General features: G+C 44.5%; 1 protein-coding gene across 1 annotated transcript; it reads right to left on the bottom strand.

Annotated features, from left to right (window-relative positions):
• Positions 1-321: 321 nt before the first annotated feature.
• pln (phospholamban) lies at positions 322-3,008 on the bottom strand. The gene is made up of 2 exons (XM_053848975.1): positions 2,896-3,008; positions 322-1,146 (listed from the first exon to the last, which is right to left on the bottom strand). The coding sequence occupies exon 2, from the start codon at positions 1,113-1,115 to the stop codon at positions 954-956; it is 162 nt and encodes a 53-aa protein (XP_053704950.1). The 5' UTR covers positions 1,116-1,146; positions 2,896-3,008; the 3' UTR covers positions 322-953.
• Positions 3,009-9,744: the final 6,736 nt, after the last annotated feature.

The raw sequence follows: 9,744 nt of genomic DNA, 5'->3' as shown, positions 1-9,744 counted from the left end.
TCTATTTGCATATTTCATGTCAAGTCATAAAAAAACCCTGGAGGGTTGCTGCTTGTTTTTCAACGCCAGGGACCAAGATGAACAAGAAGATGGAGGTGAATTTGCCATGTGCACAAGCTTGAGATCGATATATATATATAGAGAGAGAGAGAGTTTGTATAGTTCATACTCGAGTGTCGTGCTGTCACATGCAGCTGGGTGTGTCCAGCAGAGGGAGTGTTACCGGAAGAGTTGCCTGTGGAGGAGTCCAGAGTAAAGTGGCTCACTCGAGACCCTGTCTGTGTGTGAGATCAGGAGAAAAGAAGACAGTGTCACCCGAAACTGCAAAAAGGTTGTAGAGATTTTATTTTAAAATTACACTCCAAGCTTGTGACTTTCATCCACACATTTTCATTTTCAAACGTCTATGTTGATGAAGTACTCTGCCGACAGTTTAACCAAAGTTCGGCTGCAGTGAAAAATGCTGAATTTGCACTTCATTTTAGGAGTCGAGAGGAACCTGTGTTGCATTCAGGAAATGTTGCATTTAAATGCTGTTTTCAGTGTGAACTTGTTTAGGCTTAACTTTAGCTTTGAACTGCTCTAACTGTTCATTGGTTCCTCAGCTACTGTGAAGGTGTAAATCTGCCCGGGTCAAGGCTCGACCTCAGGGCCACTCTGCTGACAGACGGCTCAGACAGGAGAATGGATTGGTCATTCTTGTTTCCGTCAGGAAACCATTATGTTTCTGTCCCGTCTGCGGCTCCTCTTCTGAGTCACCGCCATACTGCAGAGTGAACGCAGTGAGTCCTGGTCGGCACCAGTTGAGGTGCATCGTCGGTTACTGGACTTCAATAGTGTAAGTCCGGTTTCTGGAGTCTTCATGAACCAACACAGACTTCATCACTTCATCAATCACTCGCACATTCAGGACGTTTCAGGGAGTCGCTGACTCCGTGTCAAAGTGCGGAGCCTCAGCTGCTGAGCAGGACTATGATGTAGATGAGGAGCAGGCATATGAGGATGAGCGTGAAGTTGACGAAGAGCTCCTGCAGATTCCTTTTAGCCTGTGGGTTCACTTCGATCTGGGAGGCCCGGCGGATGGCTGACTTGGTCATGTGCTGGACTCGCTCCATGTTGCGGCGCGGAGTGACGGGGGCAGGACGCCTGGAACACACAAGTCACAGACGCATGTCAAGGAAAAGAGCATGAGGTTGAGCTGGTGTTTGGGGATCAAAACCCAGGCTGTTACAACTGTTGACGGTAGATGACGGGGCAAGAAGAATATGTTACCTAATCCTCAGCCATCGCAAACAACTGATGTGGCAACATTTGCTGTGCTCTGGTGACACGATTTCAATAAGCAAAGGTGGCAGCCCACATTGCACGAAGCAGGTGAGCAAACAGATCAGCGTTTTCTAACCATCTCACGTCGGACAGAGAGGGAGGCAGCCAGTGTAAATCTGGCCCCCTAGTGGTGACCCACAAGCAGCGTTGCCGTAGTTACTTTGGAAATGTAATCTAACTACTGATTACTCCCTTAAAAAGTAACTCTGTCACTTTACTGATTACTTGAGTTTAAAGTAACTGAGTAAGATTACACGTTACCTGTCAAGTTACATTTAGCAGCCGACCGAGAGTCTTGGGGGTCCAACGTTTACCCTTCATTTTTTTCAGCTCAGTTTCAGTTATCTAAATGTGCAGTCAATGTTTTACTTTGACACACTCAAACCTGTTGGAGCGAAAATCACACACAAAAAGCAACAAGTATGAAAAACAAAACAAAGTCATATATTGACATTTATATAAGACAAATGTAAGAAATGCCCCCATTGTTATTATTATTATTTTATTATTTGCTTTTCTTAACTACAAGGCAAAAGAGTAGTGAGTCTCAGTGTGTCATACTGCTGAGGCAGTAGCTGCACTTCAGTGGCCGCTGTGACTCGCCTCTACACTCTACACCAAAGAAACAATAATCTAGAAAAGTTGATCATAAGTGTGCTTTAACTTGAACTATCAAGAGGACTAAAAAACACATTTCCAAGGCTCCTTTTATTCGCTCTCTGTACCGGGTGATTTCTGCAAGGTCAACACTGCCCTCTATTGCAGACACTAAGTCAAAGCAGTGGCTGTATTTTCAGCTAGTCCCCTCACTCCTCTGTTATTTATTGCCATGTAGCCGCACGTGAGCCGCCCGCCTGCTGAAAACGTGACTGGCGTGTCCCGCACATGACGTCACGCCCACAGACACGGTGGAAGAATGCATCCCGACAATGGCAACAGTGGTAACGCACGGTGACTTAGATAAGTAACTGTAATCTGATTACTGGGGATGAAACAGTAACGCAATGTTACATTACTCCTGACTGAAGAAAGTTGGATGAGAGTAAGGCGTTACTGGCACCGCTGGCCACAAGCCTTGCCTGAGCTGTGATCTTGCGAAACTTGTACAGCCCCAAAACACTGGCATTTCTCCACCCTCTATCACTTCGTACCCAGCGACTGGGTCAGACCCAGTGGGTCACTGCACCACCCATCGTCGTGGAGACCCTTCACTGCTTGCCAGAGACAAGACAACTCTGGGACTTAATCCTCAGCTTGGGAACCAAAAACTTTAGCCAGTTTTAAAAATTTGAAGCCCATCAACTTTTAAACTGAACAACCGAAAAATGAGGGAAACAAAGTTTTATGTCGCCCATGTCATTCTGCAAACTCTGGGGTGTGAGAAGCACAGACTCGCGAACGCGCACATACACATCCACGGTTTCCAACACTTAAATATCCGTCCACTAAAGACCAAAAAATAGAACATGGCTATTTCATTTTAACAAGAATGTGTCTGCTTTCTTTCTAATCTCCACATCATTCCATCTATTCTTCTTCTATCGGATCCAGGAGGATGCTGGTTCTTACCTTGCAGTCGAGAGTCAGCTGGAACTATCAGCTGTGCCAAACACTGCAGGGCTCTAGATATTCTGTGTGTGTGAGAGAGAGAGAAAGAGAGAGAGAGAGCAGATGTGAGGGAGGGAGAAAGGAGGCAGGACTCAAAGTTTCTTCACAAATAAGCGCTGCTGATGTCACACCAGTGCCATCAAATTCCCCAGGAATGACAGACGAATGTATGTTTCTGGGTCAGGTTCACACAACACTTTCAGTGTGAGGGCAGTGACCTCTCACAGATCGTCTTTTGAAACAAACCTCTGAAGGGGCTTTGCTGTAAAAACTTCAAAGCATGGTTATCACGCCCCTGATGACTCGTGACACGATTTAAAAAATAGAAATAAAAATATTGTATTGGGGCCGGAGCCGGCTATCAGCTAGGATTTGAACACAGGGCGCCCAAAGCTCCGCCCCCAGCCTGTTCCCAACCAGACACGACTGTCAGCGACTGACTTAACAACTTGCTTTGAAAAAAAGAAGCTGTAAACATCTATTTGTACAAAAACAACTTTTTATAAAAACATCTGCGTCAAATAATGGTTGAACTCAGCAGCTGTTGCCACAGTAACACTTTCAGATACAGGAGTCTCCTGGGCAGCTGTTTGACTCAGCTGACCCTCATTCATTTAAAAAAATACATATTATTATCATGACTCCGTTCCTTACTACATGCTAAATGTCTACAGTTTTGTTCATCTCCTTTCATATATTTAAGCAAGATAAGCAACAGTTGTAGCAGCTGTGCATCTGTTTTCTAGACTTTCACACATTGAAACATTCATTCATTCAAACAAAGTACATATGAAGCCTTGACTCTTGATGAAATACATAGAACCACGTGAATTTGATCCTGGTCAAGCTATTTTGCTTGCATTGGTCAAGCGCTGTGATCTGGGGAGCCGGGGGAGGAGCTCGGTGCCAAAAGAAACACCAAAATACCACCAGATTACCATGGTAAACAAATATGGCAGCCACGCGACGGCTGCAAAAGGGTCGAGAATTGCACTGTTTCAATGATGTTCGGCAAAATTATGTGGCGGAAACACCCTTTTCAAGGAAACCAGTGTGATGACACGATGAGTAGGGCCCTACACAGGCACTGATGATCGGAGATTTAGGGCGTCCTGCTGAGAGAAACCAGGCGTCAGGACGCCCAGACTCCCTGCTCAGTAAAAGCCTGGGCCTACGACAAGTAAACAGATGCCCCCATTTGGCCCTGTACTGGCCAGGTAGGGCTCACTGCTCAGCAATGTCTGTTCTGATACCAGACAATGGTATCAACTGACCAATCACCAATGTGTGGTCAGGACGGTCTGGCACAGCGAGCGTGACAGCTGATGTCCGGAACTATTTGACCCTGTACACACTTAACACTGTTACTGTTCACCAAAGTTTCACTTGCATCTGGACTCAGCAGACGGCTGGAGTGTGTGTGTGTGTGTGTGTGTGTGTGTGTCTCTGGGTCCAGTTGCTGCGTAGCGAGGCAGCAGTTAATAATTCAGGGCCAAATAAAAATAATCCTCGCGTCCTGACCCAGAAACATGTGCCTTAAAAGGAGAATGTGTGTGTCAATAGGCCTGCAGCCAGAGTGCGGGCAGCTCACACTAGACATGGAGAAGTGATGATGTGTAGCTTGTTTGAATCACGCTCAGTGTTCAGTGTTCTGCATGTGGGTCCCCCTCCAGACACATATGTGCAGATGACATGGTTTGTCTGTGACTGTTATGGGACGCTGCCCGCACCATCCTGTCGTGAAGCAGCAACATTAGAGCCATTTCACCGGGAAAAAAAGAGGGAAGGAACACAAGCGCATACAAAGACACAACAACTACTTCTGAATGAAAACAGAGCAGGAGAGAACATTCTGTTCAAGTTTTGAAAATGAATCTATGTCCAGTCAAGTCTCCAGCTTCATACGACATGGAACGATGAAAAATGTTTGCTTTTGTTCAGGGATGTTTTTCGCTACACAATGGCCAGTGTTTCCACTAATCTGACTGTACTTGAAATTCTTATTAAATTGAAATTCTTCTACAAATATTTTCAAGACATTAAAAGAGCTTTAGTTTAAATAAGGTGATATAAAAACTTGAATATAGTCACCATCATGCTTTATTGTGCCATTGTCAAACTGATGCATAACAAACAACATTTTGTTGTTTAAATGTATGTGTGGGTCCATCATCTGATTCATCTCAATGGGGTCATTGACAGTTACAAGGAATAGCACTCTTTCCTTGTGTACAGCCACATTACTGATCATGGCTGAGTGAAATATACTTGAGTGAGTTATGATGATCGCAGCCGTCTTCATCTGAACTAAAGGAAGACTCTTATCCTGTGTACATCACTCACACAATGTCAGCTGTTCAAATATTCAAATTCAAAATTCAACATTGAAACTTATTTACGTTTCAGAATCTAGTTTTTATGGCCATTATATACAATGAATGAATAATGGCCGATTAAAAACATTCATATTGAATGGGTTTCGGCTACTTCCTCTGAAAATAAGTTCAGACGTTGATCGGAATGTCTTTCTCTGCGTTGTGGGTTCCAGACGGGAGTGAAGCGTTATTTTAGCCTTATAAAGCCACACATGGCCAGGGTGAGAACCGAGAGCAGAACCCTTGGATGAACCAGACGCTGGTGAGTCATGACAGTGTCCGTTCAAAGGGAGTCATGAACATCACGGCTGGGTCAGAATCATCTACCCAGAGGCATCTTTACCATTCACACAAAGCGAAACACACAAAAAAACTAAAAACTGTTCATGGAACTCCAAAGGAAAAAGAAGAATCTCTCAAAATGTTAATGTTAGAACAATAGAATTGGAGCCATGACAGATGTTCCACTGTCCTGTGGCGGTGACACGGGCCACCCCATAAATAGATCATGGAACTTGTCCAAACAGCTCATGAGCACAGTTTCAGATAAGGGAGCAGAACAAACCCACTTCTGCGTCAGCTGTGTTTACTCTGGGAGACAAGAATGCGCTCCTCTCACTGGCTTCTCCTCATATAGGCAGCTATGTGGAGAAGCTTTTCCCCGGAGGCTTCTGTCCCCACGGGATTTGTCTGCTCCCAGTATCTGAAGACCGACCCACAACGGCCAGAAACCTCATCATGTGCTACCGCTTGCTTCTGCAGTCACCAAGTGCGACGCTCCAAACAGAACTGAAAACATCTGTGGTTTTAGTGAACTTCTGATCTGCACAACATGAAATAACCTTTCACTGCACAGTGACACAATTGAAGACGAGAGAAGTTGAAGACACTGCAGCAAAGTAGACTGATCGGTTTTCTTCACCCAAATGAAGTTGGAAAACAGAATTCAAAAAGGTTTGAGAGTAAACCAGATGCGACATGTTCTTCCTGCCAGATGTGAGCTGAGGCACTGCTCAGCTGACAAAGTGACCTGGAGAAAAGTACCAAAGAAGTGGAGCCGGGGCAGCAGCAACTGTGTGTTGGAGGCATTAAATGTAGTGCAGTGAGGTGCAACTGTAGCCTTTTGGAGGTCCAAACGTGTCCTCCCTGCTTCTCATCTGCAGATTTGCCTTCAACATCCTTTCTCTCAGGTTGTGTTGATCGGAAGTTCTCACAAGAAGACATGATTTGTTGGTTTAAGGAGGCGACATTAGCTCCACGTTAGCAACCGTACTTCAGATACTACAGACACATCTATCATCCTTCAGTACATGGACAACACAATCTCAGGAATATTTATTTATTTCATTCAGAAAGATGCGAGTTTAATCCTAAAACCTGGTGGAGGAAGCGTGTTGAGGAGGATGACAGCTCCATGAAGGTGACGGTGTTGAGCCGTCGCTCTCTGACTCTGGACCTCTGAAGTAGAACTATCGGTCACCACTATCACCGTCCACACAGTTCAATAGAACAGTGTGAAACCTGTCAGCTGCCATCGCTCTTCCTCTACAGTCAGAGCAACAGCGCCACCCCTCGTCATGGAGGGGAACTACTCGGTAATTTGACCGATCTCCACTGCAGATAAATGGAGCTATTGCCTTAGTAAGGCTTCTCTGCATGGAACCTCAGTCAATGACAGCGAGTCAGAGTGACAGTCATGTGCTTCACTAGCACCTGAGTAATGCACCTGTCCAGCTGGTGTGTGCCACCATCCATCCATTTTTTTTAAATTTAATTTTATTATTTTGGGGTTTTTTTGGCGGCCCATGACCCCCACTTCCCCGGAGAGGGTGAACGCAGGAAGGACTCAGGAGCTGTCGCGCATTGAGAAGGTGGTGCTGCCAACCGTGCTGTGCAACACCTCGCCTCACCTCCATTGTCTTTTGGGTAAAAGCCAGTGGTCTCATAGAGGAGGGACCCAGAGGAAGCAGTGATCAGCTCCAGCACATTGATTTTTTGCAGGGGTTCATCATGCCTTCTTAGTGGTTCAACCTGCTGTTCCCTCTCTCTTGTGTTGAATGTCTTTATGAATTGGACAGAATACTGTAGACATCATGAAGGAAGGGAAATGATTAAGCTTTGAACTATTATTCAACTATAAAAGGAAGTTATTTTCTATAACTGCAGGTGCGACATTTATTCAGGGACAAATAACTCTGAAACAGATTTGTTTATTCAGTGTATTTGATCATTTTACATCAACCTGTCATCCCACCACACACAGCATGTAAAAGAGGAGCGGAAGCAGGAGGCCTCCAACATTACACTATCTCAATAACGCAAATTGTGGAACTGAAAAGGTCAAAACAGAGAGGAAGCCCTAGATTGCTGCCTCTTAGCACCTCAGGAAGTTGGAGGAGCGAGTGCTTTATCTGCTCAGCTCACACTGCAACTGTCTTCCAGTCATACAACCAGAATCTCTTCAACCAAATAGAGGAGTCGAACCTCTAGCAGCCATTTGTTATCATCAGAAATATTATACTGCGCTATTGTTCCATAGAAATCTACCAATGGCATACGTCAACGAATAAATTCAGAGAGTAATCTCTGAAATCCAGGGCTCCCAGCAGCATGACATTCCTCAGAGATGCCCGGTAACAAGTGGTCAGACAGGCGACGCCGCTGGATACTTGCTCTAAGAATAACGTCCGGCTGGATTTTCTGAATTCCTCTTGATTGTTTCCCAAAATAGAATCTAATAAATATCTAATCTGCATGAGGAGGCAGTGATGAGGCATATATATATATATATATATATATATATATATATATAATTTTAGGACCTGACCTGGAGCATTACAGTCACATTACCGCAGCTGCCCAACAGCAACTCTTCAACTTGAGGAAACTGCTGAATCCCTCTGCAGCTCATGGTCACCTGCAACCGCTGTGCAGTTGGCAGCAGACTGACCCACGGTGTCCTGGTGAAGGATCAGCACCACCTACGCCACCTGCTGCCTGAGATGGGTAAACAACATCCTGTGGGACCAGCACCATCCTGTATATGACCTCTTCCACCTGCTGCCCTCAGGGAGAAGTTACAGGCCCATCCATGCCAGACCCTCCAGACTGGCTCACAGCCTCTAACCCCAGACTGTGTGGCTGTCAAAAGAACAGCCACAGCACTATATATAGCACTTACAGTAGTAGTAGTATATACCAGTAAGTATATTGTATTGTTGTGAATGCATTTTTTCTGAACAAAATACCAGAAAAATGGCCGACATACATAGATTTGTTTGGTGGTTCCACAAGGTTAATGAAGCCTGAGATGCGGTTGGCGTGGCCCTCAGGGGCCCTCACCTAGAATGGCAATGACACAGAGCGTGCAGTGCTTTGGTCAAAACCTTCCAGGAAGCACATCACCGATTAAGAAAAGGAGTTGGTGAATAAGTTGGGAAGTTAAATATTGTCATGCAACAAACATTTTGGCAGTCAGTCAGTGACTGATGAAAAACTATTTCCCTCATATTTACCCACGTCTTATTGGTCATTCAGCGTTCCTATCAGGGCTTGACTTAGCAAGTCAGCTTTTGCCCACAATTCACAATTCAAGCTTCTTTGATACATTTTTATTCCAAAAATAAAAAAGAAAGAAAGAAAATAACTTCCTTGTACACATACCACCACATATATGTAGAAACATGAAAACATAAAAGAAAGTTTTCAACAATAATACAATAAAAGAAAAGAAAAAGGTGCAATAGTTACATTTTTTTACATAAGTTTCTACAGTGTCCACTGAAGTTTCAAATTCGGTCCACTTTCTCCAAGTCTCTGTGACCAGCTCATAAAGGTCATTCTTTCCATGCTGTATATTTGCCGTATAATATTTAACCAGTCCTTCCCACACGGTGCATCTACTTTGTACCATTTCTAGTATTGAAATGGTTGTTTAAATCCAAAGATTTTAAAGCAGAACATCTGGTGGGCTCTGAAAATAAGGACACTGTTTCATGAAGCCTCATCAGCCCATCGATATCCAGAAACCCCATTTGTAACAAACAGCTCTTGGTCCAAAAGATGTCGTCTGTCCCACCAAACCATCTGAGTCTGGCCTCGATATATGAAGTTTTTTGTATTATTATCATCATTTGGCAGTGTGAACTTGCATTTGCACTTGGGTCTCTTGTGTTTGGTCAGCCATCTGCATCAGGCTTCAAACTTCAACTTCGTCGCTGTAAGGTGGAGATTGGCAGAGGGATGTGAATTATCCGTGTGCCGTGTCAGAATTCTGAATCAGTAAATACACTGTGCGTCCTGCGTCCCAGGGACACTTGAGTTCAGGGGAATAAATACATGGCTGATGTGGTTATCGCTGAGCGTCATTAGAGCACAGTGAACATTCTTTCCACAGATACTGTGTTGTTTCTATTAAAAGACTTCACAGCCAAAG

Source organism: Synchiropus splendidus, chromosome 1 (assembly GCF_027744825.2).
Source record: "Synchiropus splendidus isolate RoL2022-P1 chromosome 1, RoL_Sspl_1.0, whole genome shotgun sequence".
Taxonomy (NCBI): domain Eukaryota; kingdom Metazoa; phylum Chordata; class Actinopteri; order Syngnathiformes; family Callionymidae; genus Synchiropus; species Synchiropus splendidus.
This window is presented reverse-complemented; position numbering and strand designations above follow the sequence as displayed.

Excerpts from the sequence above, each read along its gene's own strand:
- pln (XM_053848975.1), bottom strand. The coding sequence starts at position 1,115 with ATGGAGCGAGTCCAGCACATGACCAAGTCAGCCATCCGCCGGGCCTCC.